Source organism: Alligator sinensis, unplaced genomic scaffold (assembly GCF_000455745.1).
Source record: "Alligator sinensis unplaced genomic scaffold, ASM45574v1 scaffold1391_1, whole genome shotgun sequence".
NCBI classification, from domain to species: Eukaryota; Metazoa; Chordata; order Crocodylia; family Alligatoridae; genus Alligator; species Alligator sinensis.
Window position 1 is genome coordinate 187293 of NW_005842761.1, and position 21393 is coordinate 208685.

The following is a 21393-nucleotide window of genomic DNA, read 5'->3' on the forward strand; positions in this document are numbered from 1 at the left end:
TAATGTACATTTTCAAGGCAGGGCTGAATGAAGAATATCTCTGCTTTCCCCGCTTTTTAAACATATAACTTTTATTCAGCTTAGGGACAAAACCCATTCACGGGTAAGTATGCATCAATGTAAGAACATTGCTGATGGCTGCATTAGATCAAAAGTTCCCCAGGCCAGTGGCCAGAGTTAGGCACCTAAACCAGTTTCTGGATTTTGAGTGGGATTTTTAAAACTACTTAAAGGGTTAGGAGTGCAAGTCCCATAGCAAATCTATCAGCTCATGTTTAGGCACTTCTGAAAATGTCATCCTTTTTCCTGCAATTTTAGCCACGTGGTTTCTGAAAACACTGGCATTAATGTTCAGACTGTTTTCTTAAAACACATGTAATGACCAGCATTACAAGGTATTGCTAGCAAAAAGTTCCTGGAATCTCACCACTACTGGAACGTTTGTTTTTCTGGTCAATTTAATGACAGGTTTTACAATATTAAACTGGGAGGCCCCATAAAGCAGACCTCTCAAAGGGATAAACAGCTTTGTACCCTGAACGTCTTTTCTGTTATCCCAACCAATATTCTTCTACTAAGATCTTTCTGCAGGGGCCAGTTACAATTGACCCAAAGTCAGTGGTAGGGTTGCATGTGCGCAAATCTTTGTACAGACATGCCCATAAGTGGAAAGACGATGCTGGCATATCATCACTGACACAGGTCCTGTCAAGGGCTTCACTGCCATCTCTGTACTGGTCAAAAGGTAGCTTTGTTAAGTCAGGCAACGATGCTGCCCTTATTTAAGCACAACGATTTCCCGTTGTGGATCATAAAATGCCGCAAAAAAAAAAAAATATATATATAGCTATAGATATATTATACACAAACATACAAATAGTTAGATAATGATAATCACAGGCCCATTGAAAACCTCAAGGCTGCTCTTTGTACAGCTGCCTGTTTGCAGATGAGTAGGAAAAGGCAGAAAAATCCAAGTCCTTGAACTGCAGCCAAACAAACAGAGAGCGAGAGAAAGGAGTGCTGACACTGGGAGGGATCAACGCCCCTTGCCAACCAAGTTGTCCCCTTCCTGTGTGCGAGTTCCCAGTGTTAGTAAGACAAGCGCAAACTGGTTCCCAGCACCGTGCATGCTAAGAAGGTGGTGCCCCTTGATTAGAGTCACTCCATGATATCGTCCATCTCCTCCTCCTCTTCCTCCTCTTCTTCCTCCTCTATATCTTGCAGAGCCACATCTTGGCCACCAGCCACATGCTCTGGCACCCTGTACTCCCGTGGGAGCAAGTGCTTGTTCATCTTGATGAAGGCCAAGCTCTCCACGCTGCCTGTGGAGAGGCAAGTCCGCCTGTTCTTCACAATGGTGGCTGCTGTGGTGAAGAGCTGCTCAGAGTATAGGCTGGAGGGGGGACAGCTCAGATGCTGTACAGCCACCTGGAAGAGAGGCAGCCAGACATCCCTCTTGAGCTGCCAGTACAGCAGCGGCTCCGCACTGGCAGACATGAGGACAGTGTCCTGCAGGTATCCCTCTACTATTTGTGCTGCCTGGGCCTTGGCCGAATCCTGGGAGGCAGGGGCCACGCTTATGAGTCCAAAGTCCTCCAGGCTGTCCCAAAGGGACCTGCCCCGGTCTGAGGCACTGCCCTCACACTGCTGCTGCCTCTGGCCCGTGCTTGTCTCACTGGTGTCCCGGATATTCTCAGCCACCTCATCAATCAGTCTCTGTGTCCAGCAGTGTAGGCTGCTGTCCCCACTGGGCATGAAGGCAGCCATGTTATTTTTAAACCTGGGGTCCATGTAGGTGGCAAGGATGTAGTGCTCTTGGCTGCGTATCTCCATTATCTGCCGATTGCCCTGCAAGGTTTGCAGCAGGCTGTGGGCCAAGGCCAGGCCAGTCTCGTTACCCTCTCCCTCATACTGCTGCACTAGCGAAAGCAGCTTCTTCTCCAGCAGACAGATAAGTGGGATGGCCTGGCTGATGCCCACATTAGCGCCGCTCACCAGCTTTGTGGCATCATCAAAGGGCCGCAGGATCTGGCAAAGTGCGTGGATGAGGGGCCAGTCACCCGGTGCCAGGTGCAGCCCCCTGTCCCGCTGGGCCTGGGCAGAGCGGCGCAGGCAGGCCTGGATAGCAGCTCGCTGCTCGTAGAGCCGCTCCAGCATGCGCAGGGTGGAGCTCCACCGGGCAGCCACCTCTTTCTTTAGCTGGTGCCGGGGCAGGTGATTTTCAACCTGCAGCTCCCAGAGGAGGTGGCGGGCAGCGTAGGAGCAGCTGAAATAGGTGCAGATCTTCCTGGTGGCTGCCAGGACCCTGTCCACTTCCTCATTGCTGTGTAGGAACTCCCGCACCACGAGGGCTAGGCAGTGCGCCAGACACATGACGTGGGGAAAGCCACCCTCCCGCAGAGCCCGCCTCACACGCTGCCCATCGTCTGAGGCTACGAAGCCTGGCGAAAGGGAGAGGGGTGTCAGCCACTCCCCAATAACGGCCTGCAGCCTCTCCAGCACATGCCGAGCACTGTGCTGTTTTTCCAGACCACACATGAAGAGAGTGGCATGCTGGCGCAGGATGCTGCTGTTGCTCAGGCTCACCCAATGGGCGCTGATGGACATGTAGTCAGTGGTTTGCCCGCTGGTCCACATGTCCACTGCCAGGTGCACCCGGCCACCCTTGCAGCCCCTGAGAGCCTGCAGCACTGAGGCCTTCACTGCCCGGCACAGCTCTGGCACTGCCCTTTTGGAAAAGAAGGAGCGGCTGGGCCCCTGCCAGCGTGGAGCAGCTGCTGCCATCATTTCTCGGAAGCCCTCACCCTCCACATGGGAGAAGGGCAGGAGGTCAAGAGCTAGCATCTTGGCGCAAGCAGCATTCAGTGCGAGTGCCCGAGGGTGTGCCCGGTGGTATTTCGTGCTGCTCTGCACACTCTCACTGACTGACAGGTGGGAAGCGTAGGTGCCAAGTCTCTTGGTGATGGCGGGGGCCCGGCTGGTGCTACACTCTGGCCTCTGCTTTAGTGTGGCACCATGTAAGGTCGAGTGAGGCTCCGTTGCCCCACCTGTGCCAGGCTGCTGCCCACTCAGGTTCTTCTGATGCATGTAGACAACATTGTGGTTGTGTTTGATGTGGTTGCCAAGTGAGGACGTACCCAGACGTTTGGGGTCGGTTCCCCGCTTGACCATCTGCTGGCAGATCATGCAAGTGACACGGGTGGGATCCCCAGGGTCAATGGAGAAGTATTCCCACACCCATGACTTCTGTCGATGGTACCTTCCTGGCCTCGTGCCCTGCACCCTTACCCCTGGCACATATGAAGTAGTAGGGACAACAGTGTGGGAATTTTCCTCTGCCTTGTTATCTGTTATGGCCTCCCTTGGCTCAGGGCTGATCTCCCCCCCAATCTGGAGAGCTTGTTTGCTTTGTTTTTGGATGCTGGCGAAGTATGAGTTTATTAGCACTGGATGCTTGACTTCTCCTTCTAACCCACCAGAGTGTCCCAACCCATCACTGACCTCCTCTTCTCCCTCCATACCCTCAGGGGTGATCGGATCCATGGGAGCCTCCCCATCTACCCCAGAGGAGTAGCCTGAAAATGTATCGCCCCCTGATGAGCCTGCCTCTCCAGCCACGCTGGCTCCATCCTCATCAGCCTCAGCCTTGATAACCTGCAACACCTCATCTGGAATAAAAAGGGGGCCCCCAGTGCCAGACTCCCCAATGATCCCAGACACAGCAGGCACAGATAAGTGGTGTTTCTCTGTGGCAGATTCTGGTGATTGGTGGCTGACAGACGTACCTGGCTGTGAGGACAACTCTAAGGCAGAGCCAGCATTTGGACTTATCCCAGTCATATGGTTAGGGCTTACACGTGGCTGCTTGGCAGACAAGTTCCTCCATCCTGTGTTGCTACGATTGCTTCTTTTCATGGTGTTCCAGTGACTGGTAGAGGCTGTAGGCTACTCTGGGTAGGACCGTGCTCACTACTGATGGTGAATGGGACAGGGCTCCAAACCCCACTGCAGGACTCTGACACTTAAACACTTAAAATGAACCAGACAAGATGCTGACTGAACCCTCATCACACACATTGTAGGCTGCACCTGCATCGTTACACTGAAATCTTGCACCCACTGGCAGCCAAAGTGATCTAGGAATGGCATTTCAGGTAAGGCCAGTGGTGATGTATAGAAGAGATTTTAAAATAATCTGCCTTTCCCTAGCCTTCTTTTCTTGTCCCCTGCTAAGCTGCTCCCTCTCCCTGAGATACTCAGAGCCATAGCAGTCCCCTCAAGTCCTTCTTACAGAGTTATTCCTTTCACACTAGGGGAAACAGTAAACACCACGTGTAAAATCACTGCTAACCAAGGCCGTTCAGAATGGCTATCAAGTATTGCCACAAACAAATTAACACTATGCCAATGAGTTATCAAGTACTATCATACAGGAAGTGGACAAGAGGAATCTGTGGCTTGCTGCCACCAGCAAGGAGAGAGGCTGGATTTGCTGAGTAAATAGTTTGCAGACAATTTCTCTCTGTGCTCTAGGCAGGGTATCAGAGCGCTGCATTTCAGTCCTACCACAGGAGAACCACCTTCAGGGAGGGGTAACGATTGCAGACACTGTGGTGGGTTCAGTCCTCAGACTTTTTGCTGAGATAGAGGATCCTGCAAACATTAAATGCACTGAGCATTTCTGTTGTCAGGGCACCTATCCTATCCCATTTCTAAACGGGTCAGAAATATGCTAATTCATATCGTACAGGCCACTAATAAAATCAAAGGACAAACCCCATGTCCATCTTATCTCCTATCATCTGCTACTCACACTAAGGAACCATCAGATCATCAGTCCCCTTGCCCCCTCCTCCTAAGGATCTAACTGATAAGCAAGTCCTGCATGTCCTTTGTTGGCCAATTATGGAATAAACAACTCCGTCCTCCCCAGCCTTTAAGGTCCTCCAACGATCACTATTTCATTTTGCCTGAATGGGGCAGTGGCACTGGATTCTCCTACAGAAACACCTACTCCGATGGAAGTGTTTTGCACAGCAAGGACGCACACAGCTATGGGTTTCCCTTGCCATGCATTCCCCAGTGTGGTGTCAGTGCCAATTCTTCAAAGATGCTGACTTTCTTGCACTCGGGGCACTCAAAGATTTTCTTTCCTGGGCAAATTCTTGTGAGCCTGAGCTCTGCATAAAGTCTTGCCCCACAGTCAGCACATGTATTTTGCCTCTCTCCCAGATGGGGTTTTCTGGTGGAAAATGACCTTCCTGAGACCTCCTGGGCAGGGAATGTATTTATCTCTCTCTTCTCTGGAGGGTTTTTCTGCTGCCTTCCCAGTCTGGGCTTATTCTTGTCAGATTCCCAGTGGTGAGGATTCTGGGACGCATCCCCTTTGGATCTGCTAGGTGACATCTCATGAAGTCCCTCTTCCTCAGGGCATTTATGTCAAGACTGTCCTCCTCCTTTCCACTCAGGATTCTGTTATCTGTCAGAAAAAAAAAAAATAAAGTCCAAATGTTTGCCGTTCCTTTCTGATATGAGACAGAAAACCCTGGCGAGAGGAAGACCTGTGTCACACTGAAAACACTGCCAGTCTATTTTGAACCATCTGACAGGGCTTACCTGGCATGAAGCTCCATGGAGATGACTTTGAAACAGCATGTTATTAAAGGACAAGAAGCTGAGCATAGATTTACAACCTTTCCCTTCTTCAACATTAAAGATATTTTAGGCTCATGGTGAATAATTAACCAAGCACCACATTTTCTTACATATAACACTCCCCAAAATAAGATACACGCCTTGTTTTTTAAAAGGTAGAATGCCAAAAAAAAGCCATTTTTTCTTGTCGTAAGTAACTAAGTAGCAGCAACTATGGAGCTGGTCCTCAGGGGCATTAACAAGCAGGGTTTGCCCCTTGGCAGGGGTGTGTGTGGGGGTGATTCTGAAGGGAGAGGGGCAGGGGGCACAAGAATCCTACCCAAAACGGTCCCCAGCACCACCACATACCATACCCATTTCTGTCCTGGTTCTTGAAGCAGCAGGAGGATGGTGTTTGTGCTCGGTGTTTGTGGTTTTTCTGCTCTTGCAAAAGCAATGTGGTGGCACTGCTCTTGCTGCTGGGGGTTGGGGACAATTTTGGCACCCCTCCTAAATTGGTGCCTGAGGTTGGTGCCCCTCTCATCCACACTTAGTTATGCTACTGGTTGTCCTGCTCACTGTTCTGCTCCCTGCGGAGCCTGTACAGCGTAATTTTCACTTTTGCCTGACACAGAAACTGCTCTTACCATATTTCTTCACTTTTAATGTGCACCCAATTTCCAGCAGCTGTTTTGTTTTGTTTTTTGGGGGGTGGGAAGCAATGCCCAGCTTTTATCCTCCATATATCTCAAACTGCCATAGAGGAGGTCAGTAACATTATCCTATTTTACAGACAGGAAAAATGACCCATAAAGCAGGAAACTGAGTCATTTAGACTGACTCACTGGCAGACCCAAGAACAGAACGCAGGTCTCTTGTGCTCTACTCCAGTGCTCTATCCAGTAGAAACATTGCCTCCAAACATGATGCCTACTGAATATGAGCTCCAAACATAATGTGATGGCTGAAAAGACCTAAACTAATCGCTGAATAAGAAACCAGGGACTATCAGATTAGAAGTGGTGATATTATTTCAGTATATGACGCTGGAGAGACAAAGAGCCTTGGTACATGCCACAAAATTGGCCTTTAAATTAACTTAAATGCCCTTTTGCATTGCTTTAATGGTGTTGCTGTTTGCGTGTTTGGCGGCATATTGCACTTTAAATGACTTTGGTACCTAGCAAAATAAAACACCTCCAAGGTGTTTTAGTTTGCTACGTAACAAAGTGCAACAGCGCATGGAGCCCTGGAAGCTGATGTGCTTGGGGCTTGCCGGGCCCCGCACAGCTCAGAAGCTGTGGGACCTGGCGGCAGCCCATGCAGGCAGGCTCCGCTGAAGGAAAAAAAAAAAGTGGTGAGCCTGATCTTTTATTCTTTTCCCTCCCCGGAGCCAGCCTGAGCTGTGCAGGGGCCTGGTGCTTCCCTCCACGACTGCGGTGGGGATGGTACTTCCCTCCATGGCTGTGACGCTCCCTGGAACTGCCCGAGCGGGGTGCCAGCAGGTGGGTGCCGCCTGGGGGCCCCACGCAGCTTAGGGACCGCTCAGCCCGTTGGCAGCTCACCCCCCACTGTCGATGAGGCAGGTAAGGATCGGGACCCCACCCTTGTGTACACGCCGTGGAGGTTTAGTTTGTTTTAATTCTCCCTAAATTGAAGTAGTTTTTTTAAAAACCCACCGTTTCAATTTAGGGAGAACTAAACCAAATGAAACCCCTGTGGCATGTACAAGCAGCCCAAGACTGGAAAACTGTTTCTAGGTCTAAGATCCTAGCTTTTTAAAAGGATGTTGAAAACCTGGAAAGGTTCAGAAAATAGTTACAAAGATGATTTGAAATCTAGAAATCCTGGTTTACAATGAGAGACGGAAGGAGCTCCATCTAGAAGAGAAGGCTAAGAGTGATTTGAACACAACCTAGAAAGGCTTGTAGCTTGTCTACGTGGGGAAGTTATTTCAAAATAAGCCAGGGTCAGAAATTAAAACACATCAGCTATACCATACTACGCTAGTTCCTGTATGGACACTCTTGTCTGGTACTAAGGGGGCCTCTTTACAGTTTAGATTAAAACATTTCCAAAGTGTACTAATGCAAAGCACTCAAAGCACTCAAGGGGGCAAAATAAAACTGGTGACCGTCTATAAACTCACTAGGGGGAACCAGAAGGGTTTGGGGGAGACGCTGTTTCCCCTAGCCCCTGCTGGCATAACAAGGAATAATGGGCACAAGTTGATGGAGAGGAGGTACAGATTGGACATCCGAAAAAACTACTTCACAGTTAGGGCGGCTAGGAGCTGGAACCAACTTCCAAGGGAGGTGGTGCTGGCCCCTACCCTGGGGATCTTTAAGAAGAGGCTGGATACTTACCTGGCTGGACTCATTTGAGTCCCGTTTTTGTTTTTAGGGTGAGTGGTTTTGTTTGTGTTTTTTGGGTTGTTCTCCCGCCCTGGCGGGGGGTCGGGCTAGAAGATCTATTAGGTCCCTTCCGACCCTGAAACTATGAAACTATGAAACTGAAAAGTTTCTACTTCGGGGAGAATGAGGATCAGTTATTTCACAATACTACTTAACTACTGCTATTCTAGGCTATTTACCCATGAAAACAGGCACTACACTGATATTTGTAGGGAACATTAATAATAACGATGGCTCTTTAATGCAGCAGACAAAATCAGAACAAGCTCCAATGACTAGACAAATAGGGCCCAAATAGTTAAAATTGCAGATAATTCACCCTTAACAGCAGAGGCACTGAAAACTCATCTATTCAGTTTTTAAATCACCAGAAGTCTTTGGTCTGGATGCAGGAATAGTGCTTACAGGAAGTGCCGTGCAGGAAGCCAGACTAGACAGTCAGAAGGGTGCTGCTTTCTTTGAATTTACAGCTACCTGGTGTCAAATGAGAAAAGGGCTGGGCCTTTGGCTGGTACTTCTTACAACAGTAGCCACACACTAAATTGTATACACTGGCTATACACGCTTCTTCACACCAACTGGTTTAACACTTCAAAATACTAAAAAGAAGGAGGGGAACTTTGAAATGTTCTGCATTTTGGAAAATCAAGCTAGTTATTTGGGTGCCTAAATATGGTGCACATTATCTATGGCATAATGTGGGTTGGTGTAGCTAACTGTTACAGAGAGGGAAACGGGGATTTTTTTAAAAAGCGAAATATAAGAAAATGAGACACTGCTTACTTTGCATTCATCGCTTTTTCTTTGAAGCGTCAGGGATTTTAAGCATATCCCTTATTTTTCTGTGGATAAATGGTTTGGGGGGGGTGTGTTGTTTTGTTTTTTGGGGTTTTTTTTACAAATTCCACGCTGGAGAGAGAGAGAGAATTGCAAAAAATGAAAATGAAGTACACTGTATATGGAACAGCTTCTCTCTCTCACCTTTCCACTCCTCCCCTTCTCAGCGGGAGGTCTGGATCCTGTTTCTCTTCTTAGGGGGGTTGCGCTCTGTAGCTGGGCCAGCCCCAGCCAGTGTCGCCAGGAGCAAGAGCCAGCGTGTGTCAGTGATGGCAGCGTTGGGGCTCACAGACCCCCCAGGAAAGTCATGGGTGGGCTGTATGTGCAGGGTCACTGTCCTGCCTGTCCCTAACGCTTTCCCGGAGGTGTGTTTCCATTACCTGCAGCTAGCTCAGGTGCTGGTGTCAGCAGAGCCTGGGGCTGGTGTCCAGCCCCTGGAGAAAGCCCCTGCTCCCAGGCTGGGCTCGAGGGGCTGGGGCTGGAACAGACCCTGCTGGGGAGCAGCAGCTGCTCAGCCCAGGCTCTCAGGTCACTATGGATGTAGGAGCAGCATCTGACCCGGGAAGCTCAGCCCCCGATGTACTAAACAGATAAAACAGAGAGAAGCAGCCTCCCCTCCCTTAGCCATTGCCAGAGCCCTCTAGCGGCCACAGCTAATGAAACTGTGTCCCTGGGCTCCCCCAGGGACAGAAACACAGAAGGGATCTGGCTAAATCTTGCTCTGCTTCCTGATCACAGAGGTTCCTCCAGGACAAATGAACCAGGGGCAGTCCCAAGGAAATGTACTACTTCCTGCCATCCTGGGGCCAGGGGCCACGCAGGCCCACACGGGTTGATTTAAGTGATCCTCCCAAATCCCAGCAAAATAATAACCTACCTTTCGGCTCATGTAATCTCCGTATCCCGCCTCCCCCTGCTCCCCGTCTGCCGGCTGTGCGAGGAAGCCAGGCCAACGCTTAGTGCTGCCAAGTCCCAAACAGGACATTTAGGGAATGCACCGCAGGTCCTCACGGACATCGGTGGACGCCTCCTAGGCAGCTAGGCCTGCATTCAATTTTCCATCACAATATTATTTCTTTCCATGAAACACGGGTTCTCAGTGACCATTGTCATATTTCAGGTGAAAAGAACAAAAGCAAGTTAATAAGATTCAAAGGGAATCAAAATGGGAAAATGTAATTTTGGTTTGGGGACGGATTTCCCTCTTTATTTTCTCCCTTCCCTCCCTCTCTCTCTCTCTCTCTCTTTTTTTCTCCCAGTGTCTACAAAAGGAGGCAAGGAAGAGAAAGGAGGAGTAAAACAAACAAGGGAAAAACAATCATTTTCTGGTTTTGTTTGAATTCAACCAAAACAACAGTTGTCATGGTGGATTGCATGGCATTTAAAAACTGCAGGAATATTTTAGAAAGAGAAAATCTTCACTTTTCTTTTTAAATGCTGCTTTTTAAAATCAATACTAATATCAAATTCACGTGGCACGTTAAAGTACATCTTTGTCAGAAGCTATTTCCCTGGGCCAGACTTAGTTCTCAGCTGAGCTTATTTTTTTACATGTTTCATTTGCTCGTTTCTCCTGGTCTGCATGGTTCTTGCTGCTGTATTTCAGGAGCACAGCTGAGCGAGGCAAGGGTGGGATGAAGAGATAATTGCTTCTTGCTAAAGTAAAAGTTGTCCCTGTTGTTTAAAAAGCCAAGAAAAATCAGGACTAAAATCTGAGGTGACTTGAAATATTTGACAAATAACCAGAAAGTGCTGGTTCCTTCTGGGCCAGCAAGGAGCCCTGAATGATGCCACTGTGCCAGGGCCCTGGAACGGGATGGAGCCAGAAGGTTATGTGGCACCTGGAGTGCAGCAGCGGTGGGGAAATGGCAGCTGATTAGAGCCTACCGGGTGCATTTACATGAGACGCTAACTGCGCAGTAGCCTAATAGTACTGCGCAATAGCGTGTCACAGCACGGATAGTGCTAATACACTACTGTGCAGTATTATTAAGCTCAGAGCTGTCCCTAGGGGTGTGCAGGGCTCGGGGCATATCAGCCTGTGCGGGGCCGGGGGGGGGGGGGGGTGCACAGGGAGAGCCAGTGGCACAGGGGCAGGGGTGGGGCGGGAGGCTGGAGGGGGCCGTGTGGCAGCGGCAGAGCCAGCAGCACTCGGCAGTAGTGGTGCGTGGCGGCTGTGGCGGGTCCTGTATGGCACTGTCCACAGGGCCCCCCAAAACGCAGGGCCTGAGGTGGTCGCCCCGATTCGCCCCCCCTAGAAGCATCCCTGATTAAGCTACTGTGCCCTAATGTCACTAAAGAGGCATTTGTTGGTGCTACTGCACAGTCATTCTGGTTACTGCACATTTATTTAGTACTTGATTATACAAATGCTAAATTAAATGCCCCATAACCTCTGCACATGAATGAATATGTAGATGCACCCAGTGACGGGGAAACCCTAGTGGTAGTTTCCCTTCAGAGAAGAGCAACTTCCCGCAATGAAAGTTACTGCTATTCCATAATTAAACAGTAGATAACCAAATGTGATGAGATTTCATTTGCTGACCAAAAAAAAAAGAGCTAAGAGGCAAAATCTGATGGAGTTTTATATCAATATTAAACAATAGAACTAAAAAAAAAGAGATAGAAATCTAAAGGTTTTGATAAAAGGGAGAGAAAAGGAAAATAGCTGCAGGGAGTTTCTGTCAGTATTCAGCCATTAGAAACAAAGCGTGAGGGGCTGGGGAATTTTATTAGTGTAAAAGGAGCAAAATAATTTGATTCTCAAATATGGAGGAGATAGCTGACTGAAGGGAGGTTTAAGTCACTATATCTTCCCTACAGTTCCCTCAGTCATGGACTCAGGACAACTGGTCACCTTCAAACCAAAAATTACCTACACTTAATAGACAAAAAAAAGGGCAAAAGCTGGGGGAATTTTATATGCACATTCAGTAAATAACTAGAAAACTATTTTCTGCTCTGGCTTTCTGTTCTCACAAGCAGTGAGACGCTCTGGATGATTCGTCTGTAAACGGGAAAGAGAGGATAGGGATAGAACTAGAAAAAATGGAATTTCTGCAACAACCCACACAGCAAATTGGCTTCCTTTTGTGAATGCCAAACATTTGAATATATTGTGTGTATATATATATATATATACACACACACACACACACATACTCAATTCAGTTGGAAGCAAATACTCTCCCATGCCTTTGGCGTCTGCTCTTTGAGTCATGGGAAGATGGGACTACAAGGGACCTCCCAGGCCATGGAGCCCAGTCCTTTGCATTCATAAACACTGATGTAATAAACCTGTGTCCAAAAAGCATCTATCTACAAGCACTCTGGCACATACATCCACAACACGCTGCAAGGCCACAGGGAGAGAGCAGCAGAGATAATGTGCTGTGAAGGCCTCTTACACTTTGGACATTGCAGTGGAAGGGAATGTGTTTGGTAAAGACCATCATCTAATCCCAAGAAATGCATCATGCCCCTGTTGCACCAGAAGTAAAAAAAAAAGAAAAAAGAGTTGATGTCAGTATAACCTGGGGTGAAATTCTTCCCTCTGGCAATCAGTTTAAGTATATGATCAAGAGGCATCAGTCACAAACCTGAAAGGTTATTCAGTGGGCACTAACACACTGGAATCAGCCTCCCAGCACAGGCTGAATGACAAAAGTGGGAAAAACCCCTTGAATTCAAATAATCATTTTGGCAAAGTTGGGGAGGTACTTTCTTACTGGCCCCTGGATACAACTAGTGGAAGCTATGAAGCACTGGGCTAAAAAACAGAGGTTGGATTTAATCTGGGGTGGTTTAAATTACAACCAGGAATCCACAGGAAATTGCACAGTAGGGTCAACTTTCAGGGTGGGGAATGGAGGAGAATTATTTATAGAGGCAGTTTGAATGGCAATTAACTCAAATTTGCTGCTATTGTCCTTGCCAGAGTGCTAATTTAGATACTTCACAGGTACCTAACATAGGACAACAGGGTTCCCTATAGGATCCCAAGACAAAAGGCTTCAGAGTTTCCTTGGAGAAATCTAACCTCTGTTTTTAGACTTGGATTTCTAAACACTTTCCACATATATCAACAGCCCACGCAGTAGATTGGCTTCCTTTCATGAATGCCAAATATTTGAAACAGCTACAGATATATATATATATATATGCTGTTTCAAATATATACTGATTTCTACTCCAAGTACACCCCTATCCTAATACTCTCCTCCATAAATTGATCAAGCTCTATCAGGATTTCAGTTTTCATCAAAGTCATCAGTATTTAGTTTTCATGGTTATAAAGAAAACACAGCCCCAGGGTAATACATCAATGCCTGCCTGAGTTGTAGAGAGCCTCATGGAGTAATAGAGAAGTAGGGCTGGAAGGGATGTCCAGAGGCCATCCAGCCCACCCTCCTGCCTGAAGCAGGTTCACCCCCATCCCAACAATCCCATACAGCCACAATCTGAACTCTACAAACAATCAGGCTACAGATGGGGGAGCAGACAGCAGGGCAGCACAGCCCTGGGCATCTCAATAAAATCTTATCTCCCAACCCAATTTCTTAGAAATCTTAGTCTGACACTTTGCAGAGGACTCTGTGTATGTCAAAAGAAGAAGAGCACAGCAGTCCAGCTCCCAGCTCTTACCAAACAAATACTGCTGAGATGATCAATGCGTGGAGGTGTTTCCCTGCTTCCAGCCCACCACCCTTTTAAGTGGGGGTCAGAGTCACAAGGGTCTCATTTTGTGATGTGCCTTGTTCCCCAGATTGCCTTAATCCATTCCTGGCAACAGATTGCAAGGGGGGGGGAATAAACAGGATTGATAGCTGGTTGAGGGAAACTGGGAAACAACAGAAAATGGGATCTGGATGTTGCATAGACAGCTGCTGATATAGGGTATGATGACATCTGGATGAATGCCTTCTGTTGGCAGTTTACCACAGTGCTGTTAGGGGCTTCAGGTGCTGGATCCAGAGTTTTTAAACCTCTGGAGTCTGAACTGAGCCTAGTGTCCCTATCTTGGTGTCTCTAGATAACTGTCAAGATACAGAGTCTCCTGACTTACACCCCACCCTGAGAGTTTCCCCTTCTTTTCAGCTGCTGGTTCTCAGCATCCAGGACTTCCATTTGTAACTGGCCTGTTATGCTTCATTTTGATTAGGGAGCGGGAGAAACTATTCTGATCTAAAATCCTGATTTACTGAACACTTAAGCAATACCACTACTCAAGCAAAACCCCAGTCCGTTAAGGTATTTTTATGTAGGCCTGCCAAAAAATGAATGAAGACTCAGCTGGCCAGGCATCCTCATGGCACTGGGGCTTGCAGTTTTGACCAGCATGGTCTCCTCCTGCTTAGGGACAGCTCCCTAAAACTTAAGTTTTTTGCTTAAGCTTTTATACCCTTTTTACAGCCCTCCTCTGTATATGCCATATATGGTCATGCTATAGATTCTCCCAAATTACCTTTTCCTTTGGTTATTCCCTCATCAATCTATCTCCCTCAGCCTGTTTCCTTTTAACTTACTTCTCACCTACTGAGCCATCCTCGGGCTTGTTTTGCTTCTCTAGTTTATCTTGTTTTTCTACATTTTACAGCTATCTACATTTTGTTTTGCCTTCAACAGAGGTTTAGGTTGCCTTTGTGCTCATTTCACTTGCAGCTCATGGTGTCTGTTCAAAAAAAATTGCATCAGTTATGTCAAGGCAGCTGACAGGCCTACATGGCTTACATCCCATTTCACTTTATGTGCTTAAATGGCATACGTAGCCTACTGACTGACCACACTGACTAGTGAAGACTATGGACCTAGCAAAAGTCCAGCTATGAATGACATGTGCTTAAGATGATATATATAATCAGTAATTAATAAGCTTCCATTTAAATTACAAGCAATAGCATGAGAAAGTAGAATAAGAATCTGTTTATCAAGCTATTAATACTAGACTAGGCCGAGAATGAATAACTGCTTTTTTGGAAAGGTCTGAACAGCAGCTAGAAGTAGCAACTGATGTTTTGTTTTGTTAACCAGTGAGGCTCATCCACTAGACAGCCATGGGAGGAAGATTTGTAGGGCAAGAAAAAAGAATACAAATCAAAGGATGTGTCATTTAGTGAGACAAATGCTAATCTGTAGGGAAGGTGACCCAAGGTCCTAGCCTGGGGTCTTGGCTTTCAGTCAGGTAGGAAGTCTCTCAATGCTGCTTACTCATTTTCCCAAATGACTATTAGATGAAAGACATCTTCAAGAGCTGAGCTGGAGAGGTCCCTGGTCTGATGGTCAGTGGATTTCGCTGGGGAGCATGAGGTGCAGATTTGAGCATGTCCTGCTCTTTGCATAAGTGCTGTAAATGCTAGGCCAGGGGTGTCCAACATATGACCTGTGAGCCAGATCTAGCCTGCAATCACTTCATCTCTCCCACCGTGCTACCAGCAGTCTGTGGAAGTTGGGGATGGAGCCAGCAGTGGGTGCAGCCTGCCATGGAATCCAAGACCCTGGGCCCTAGCGGACGTAGCCCTCCGTGGAGGAGAAAGCGATGGCTATGTTAATACATCCCTGCTTACCTAACAGCTGTTTGGCCCAATACCACTCCTGTGGTAAGCAGCTTGCGGCTACTTGTCCTACCATCACCAGTCGCACCACAGCCGCTAGCAGTCCCACCAGTCCCACCACCACCACTGCTGGCCCTGCCACAGCCATAGCCAGCAATGGTCCTGCTGCCGCTCCATGCCATGAGCCCAATCTGGCCCAGGGCACAGGATGAGTTTGATACCCCTGCACTAGGCAATTGACCTATTGTGAAAAGTGTGAAAAGTCCCCTTTGTACTCTGGTATCTAATTCCTTCTAGTCCAGTTTTTTGCCTGACTAAAATTTTAGGACTTCTACAGATTCCTGCATAATTCTGTTCCTCCCTCCAGGTGTCTGGCCAGAGAGTAGTCCTACTAAGCCAACCCAGTAAGCTAGCAGGGGCAATGCTAAATCACCAACTCTGAGTAACAGAACCTGCATTTACATGCTACATGCATGTTGGTCAGGTACATGAAGTGAAATAGGATTTAGCCCATACTTTCCCAGAATCCCACCCCAGCTCCTTTACAGTTCAGCTCTTTGGGAGATATGTGATAGATGTTAGTAAATACTTACAGAAAGAGTTTACACTGAGTTTCAGATCACACCGTTCTTTTTTTTATTTCAGATGCCCTCTGCAGACATGGAGAATGGTATGTTGCTGCCATTCATTTCTGTGCAGGGCTTGTATCTTCATTAAGCCCAGCTCCCTGTGTATGATGTCCGGTTCTTGGACCTTGGTTGTATTCTTGGTTGACAAAAATGCCAAAAGGGGAAGAGGAGAGGTGGACAGAAGGTCCAGTGTGTGTAGAGGGGAAGAGAAATGGCACAGAATAGAAAGAAGGGGGACTATTCACTGGAAATACACAAAAGGGCAAGTTAAAGTGTAACCAAAGGGTATCATGTGTGACAGGCGACTCTCAGTGCTTGCTTCACAGAGGAAATAAGTTGTTCATATCCAAAACTAGCATTTTAGCTCAAGCTGCAAATTCAGCTTTTAGCTCCAGAGGTGGCTCTGGTGTTGATCAATGAATACTTATCACATGATAGAGAAAAGAAGACTACATAAATTAATTGACTTTTAAAGTCTTTAAATTTGGCCTTTAAATGCAGTGTTTAACTGTTAAGAAAATGCACGTTCTTTACCCAGCGATGATTGAAGGCTTCGCTGCACAAACAAGATATCATAAAGCAGAAGCTAGAAGGTGAACTTGCAGCTTGTCAGCTACTCCACTGTAAAGATTAGATCCTTCTGTTACAGGGATGGCCAGCCAGCGCCATGAGTGCTACAAGTGGCAGGGGCAGCCTCTGTGCATGGCACCCAGCAGATCAGAGAGGGGCAGGCAGCGCAGCAGCTATGAGAGCAGGAAGCAGATAACAGAACAGACTGGGCAGGGAGCACAGTGCTAGCAGCAGAAAGCAGAGGTGATAATCAGGCAAGGAGTACAGAGTAGGGAGCAGCAAGCAGAGCAGCAGATTGGTCAGAGGATGGGGATCAGAGTGGCAGTGAGCTTGGCCCCCTACTGTTCTATCAGATGCTCTAAATGGATCTAGGCCCCTAAGTATGGTCCTATTCCACCCAAGTTCCTAGAAAACAGGTAATGTTAAAATTGGGTGTGTCCTCCTCCTGCTTACTGTTTTTTGTGACTTAGTTTTAAGACTAAGATGATATGCTATAAAAGTATGCATGCTAACATTTTTTCAGGGACTTGAGCAAGGCAGAGAGGCTCACACTTAGATGCCTAATAAGTAGAATAGGATCTGGCATGTTTATCAATGTGCACATTCTTACCACACAGCAAATGTGAGCAAACTCACACGTACCATTGGAAAAGAGCACATATGTTGGCAGTTATCACACAGTACCTGATATGGTCCAAAATCACACTTCAGCTGATGCCCCAATAACTTTTTTGTGTCCCTTGCCATGAATTTTCACCTCTTCAGGTTGTACAGGCTGGATTTTCAAGAGCACTCAGCTACTCCCATTGACAGCCATGGGGAATCCTGCCTCTCCACATCACTCCTCCACTAAATAAAATGGGAGCTGCTGGGTACAGAGCATTTTGTAAATCTAGCCCAAAATAGAAAGGATAATTCACCCTTTGCCAGAGAATAAGTCTGAATTTCTTAAATTCTGGATCATGAGATACCATTCTTAATGCTGGACAGTCACTATTGTTGCATGTTGACATTATTGTAGCATCCAGCTATTCAGTCAGACATCACTTGGGAGACTTAAAACACTTCACTATTACTGACCACTGGGGTAGAATAATTCCAGTATTCAGAAAGCCACAACAGCTTAGGGCAGGCAGTCAAGAAGAATCTCACATCCACTTGATCCTGTAATGGGTCTCTTAGAGGGGCAGATTTGGATAGAACCCAGACTGAGATTTGCATAGGAAAGAGAGAGGACCAGATCCCCCAGAAAAGACCTTGACATCTCAAATGGGAATTGGGTGGAATTTAGGCACCTAAGTTCCCAACTGCAATTCTGAAAACCTCAACTTTGTGGTCACCTGAAGGCCCCTAAACTCTGCAGGAATGTTTCTGGTCTTTATTGCATGCCTGAATCACGTAAAATACCAGAACAGCCCTGGAAGAAGGGAGTGGTCCCCAGGGCTCCCGTCTCCCAGGGACATGCCCTAACCACCAAGCCTCAGAGGATTCTTCTTTTGTGCTTTTTCTCTGGCCCAGTGAATCTTGCCTTCTTTGCAGTACTATAGCACAGATTCACTGTGGAGGACTGGAGAATGCCTTTCTGCAAACTGGTTATACAGCAGGGGTTGAAAGTAACCCCAGGTCTTCCACTTACTAGGCATGTACTCTAACCACTATTATATAAAGACTAATATATAAAAGGGGCACACTACACCCTCCAGCTATGTTTTAATGACTGAGGCCTTCTTGGCTTTGTCAGTTCTTTAAAAGAACGAGTACAGGTGCCTGTCTTCAGCAGAGGGCCTAAGGCTTTGTATCCTGAATGAACAGAGGTTCCCCTCCCTGCAACACTTGTGGGGAGAATTTCAAGCACACCCTTGTCCTAACCTTTGCCAGATCCCTGTTTAGCATGCTGATTATTTTGGGTCCTCATGTAGTGAATCTAAATGCCTAACGTAGGCTTCTGAATTTTATTCAGGAGCTAGGCAAAGTACCAACATCCTTTGCAAAATCTGGCTCTGATCACCTTATCTTTACCAAAGAGTGCTTTAATGAGAGGAAGAATTAAAACAGTTTGCTTACTTCCAATCGACAACAAGTCCTGATAATAATGTTGGAGTACTGGAGTCACCTTTTCCAGGAAGACCTCTGCCAATTGTGTCTCAAATCCAACTTAACCCTTTCATTTTCCCTAATCCAAATGCCACTGCCCAGTCCTGCACACATTTTTGTTTTAGGGAATGTCAAAGCCTTATGTTACTGGGCTACAGATGACCTTAGAATAAGCCAACCCCAGTAGGCATCTAGGCAACACATAAATGTACTGAGAAAGGGAACAGGATGAGCAAATGGTTGTTCTGATTCAGTGGTGATCTCTCAAAAAAAAGCAATAAAAAATTAACAATAATTAAGCAGAGTGATTTTCCTGAATAGCTACTGATTACAGGCACACCAACAATAGACCAATATGTGCAAGGGTAGCATCTGATTTAGGTGTTTAAAGGATTCTAAAATTGCTCCCTTTAAAAGAGAAAGTGGTATAGATTTGGTCTCAATTATCCCAGACTCCTCCCTTTGTAGGTGAACAAAATCCAGAAAAAGGGGATAGCTGCTGCTGTTGCTACAAGAGAAATGGGTTTCTCTACTTGTCTTGGGAGGGGAGCAGGAGTCATACCAGCTCAGAGTGAACTCTTGGGTTCATTTGAATTCTGCTGGGGATGCAACAAGTTCCCTGAACCAATGAAATCTGGGAAGGGAAAGCAGAAAGAGACTGGAGCCCAGAGACAATAAGAACCACAAGAGTAAAATACCAAAAGTGCTTATTTGGTTTAAACATGTTGTTAATTGCTACTTATTCTACAGTGTGCATAGTCAAGTTCCCATGCACCCCAGAGGGGCTAGCATGGTCTTTCCTATTACAGCACAGAAAGAGAAAGAGAAGGTTAGTAATCGAAGGGGTTAATTATACATTAGAATATTAAAAGGATAATCCCCCGTTCCAAACAGTGCAGGGGGAGCAGCCCTTGTTTGCCTTTGGAGAGCAAAACAGATGTGAATATGCTGCTGCTGAAGAGAGCCCCTTAGTATCCACAGCACTAAAACTGTGCTTCAGTCCTTTCATGAAGGGCCTTCTCAAGAGGGCAGCTCAGTCTCCAGGGCTCATTCATCCCTTGGATGCTCCATAGCAAAGCCAGTAAGCTTTAGTCTTACTGTGTTTCTGAGGGCATAAACATGTGTCCTACTGGAAATGGAAAGAAACCTACAATTCATTCCACACAGGCCAGTATTAAAAATGTAACAAGACATACACACGCACACATACTTGCCCTATCCTACCACCTATTGACCCTGCCACCAATACCATTCCTAATCTCTAGTCAATTCTGCTTACCCCCCCCACTAATACAGCCCTCTCTCCTACAAGCCTACCCCTGACCCTAATAATCACTGCTAAAAGCCATACAGCTCCCTCCCAGTACTCATGACCCTGTTAATCCCCAAAAGCAGATGCCACAAGCTCACAACTCCTATCTCCCCTGCTGCCCACCTCTTGCCCCCTCACACTGCTGAAGTGAAGGTTTTCATCTTAAATCCACACCTAACATGCTTGAGTAGGGTACGGCCATAAAGGCAGGAAGGGCAGAGGGTTTTCTCCCGTGTGGGTTCTCTGGTGTCTCTTGTGGTGGGAGCTGCGGCTGAAGCTCTTCCCGCAGTCAGAGCATGTGTATGGTTTCTCTCCCGTGTGAATTCGCTGGTGTCTGATCAGGTTTGAGCTCACATTGAAGCACTTCCCGCAGTGAGCGCACTCATAGGGCTTCTCGCCCGTGTGGATGCGCATGTGCTTGACCAGGTCTGAGTTCTGGCTGAAGGTCTGCCAGCACTCCGCGCACGTGTTGGGGAACTCGATGGTCGGGGTTTTCTTCTTGGATGCTTTGGTTTCTTTGACCTTCTTGACGGTAGGGCTTTCCTGATGGGAGTATTTACTCTGCTTCTTCCCAGGAGGGCTCTTCAGCTGTCTCTTATGCTGGGAACTCCGGCTGAAGGTCTTCCCACAGTCGATGCATTTACAGGGCTTGTCTCTTGTGTGGATACACTGGTGCTGGGTCAGGGTGGCCTTGCTGGTGAAGCTCTCCCCGCAGTCGGAGCAGATGAGAAGTTTCTCCCCCGTGTGGGTTCTCTGGTGTCTGATGAGGTTCGAGCTCACACGGAAGCTCTTCCCACAGTCAATGCATTTGTAGGGCTTCTCCCCTGTGTGGATTCTCCGATGGTTCAGAAGGTCAGAGCTCTGGGTGAAGCTTTTCCCACACTCGATGCAGATGTTTGGCTTTTCTCCTGAATGTGTCCTCTGGCGGACGATGGTGTCTTTGCGTTTCCTTACGCCTCTCCCGCGGTGAGTCGATTTACTCTCTCTCTCCTCCGGATGGTTTTGCTGCTGTGCTTCTAATCTGCCCTGACTCTTCAGGTTTTTCCCTTGCTCTGTGTTCTGAGACACGTTTCCTTTGGATCGTTTTGGAGACATTTCTGGGAGTTTCTCAAAGACAAGGGTTTGCTTGGTTATCACTCACAGTCCTAGCACCTGCTGAGGTAAGGGGAGAATCCAAACATAAATCATCCTCTGTGTCTGGTGAAGTGAACTAGGAATCATCTAATGAGACAGTATTATAGAGTAGAGGGTTTTTTACCTGATGTTTGATTATTCTTGTTGCTGAAAAACATGCCACAACTCCAATTTGAGCTTGGATGATCACATTCAGACACTGGTTTCTTTAT

The 21393-nt window shown here is 47.1% G+C and overlaps 2 protein-coding genes across 7 annotated transcripts in view; both read right to left on the reverse strand.

Moving 5' to 3' along the window:
- LOC106722833 (zinc finger BED domain-containing protein 6-like) overlaps positions 1-21393 on the reverse strand; it is a 23427-nt gene continuing 2034 nt past the window's right edge. Inside the window, exons 1-2 of one of the 5 annotated variants that reach the window (XM_025216685.1) lie at positions 16036-17348; positions 1-5482 (exon numbers count right to left, since the gene is read on the reverse strand). In XM_025216685.1, the coding sequence (XP_025072470.1) occupies positions 1162-3918 (2757 nt within the window). In that variant the 5' untranslated portion in view covers positions 3919-5482; positions 16036-17348 and the 3' untranslated portion in view covers positions 1-1161. Of the gene's footprint in view, positions 5483-9032; positions 9075-9268; positions 9358-9765; positions 9811-16035; positions 17349-21393 lie in introns of those variants that run through there. The other 4 variants (XM_025216684.1, XM_025216687.1, XM_025216688.1 and 1 more) reach the window with 4 other exon arrangements.
- The window catches only part of LOC102377215 (zinc finger protein 436-like), an 8785-nt gene continuing 6622 nt past the window's right edge, over positions 19231-21393 (reverse strand). For both annotated transcript variants that reach the window (XM_025216719.1, XM_025216718.1), the window contains exon 2: positions 19231-21202. In XM_025216719.1, coding sequence (XP_025072504.1) covers positions 20222-21142 — 921 coding nt within the window. In that variant the 5' untranslated portion in view covers positions 21143-21202 and the 3' untranslated portion in view covers positions 19231-20221. The remainder of the gene's footprint in view (positions 21203-21393) is intronic.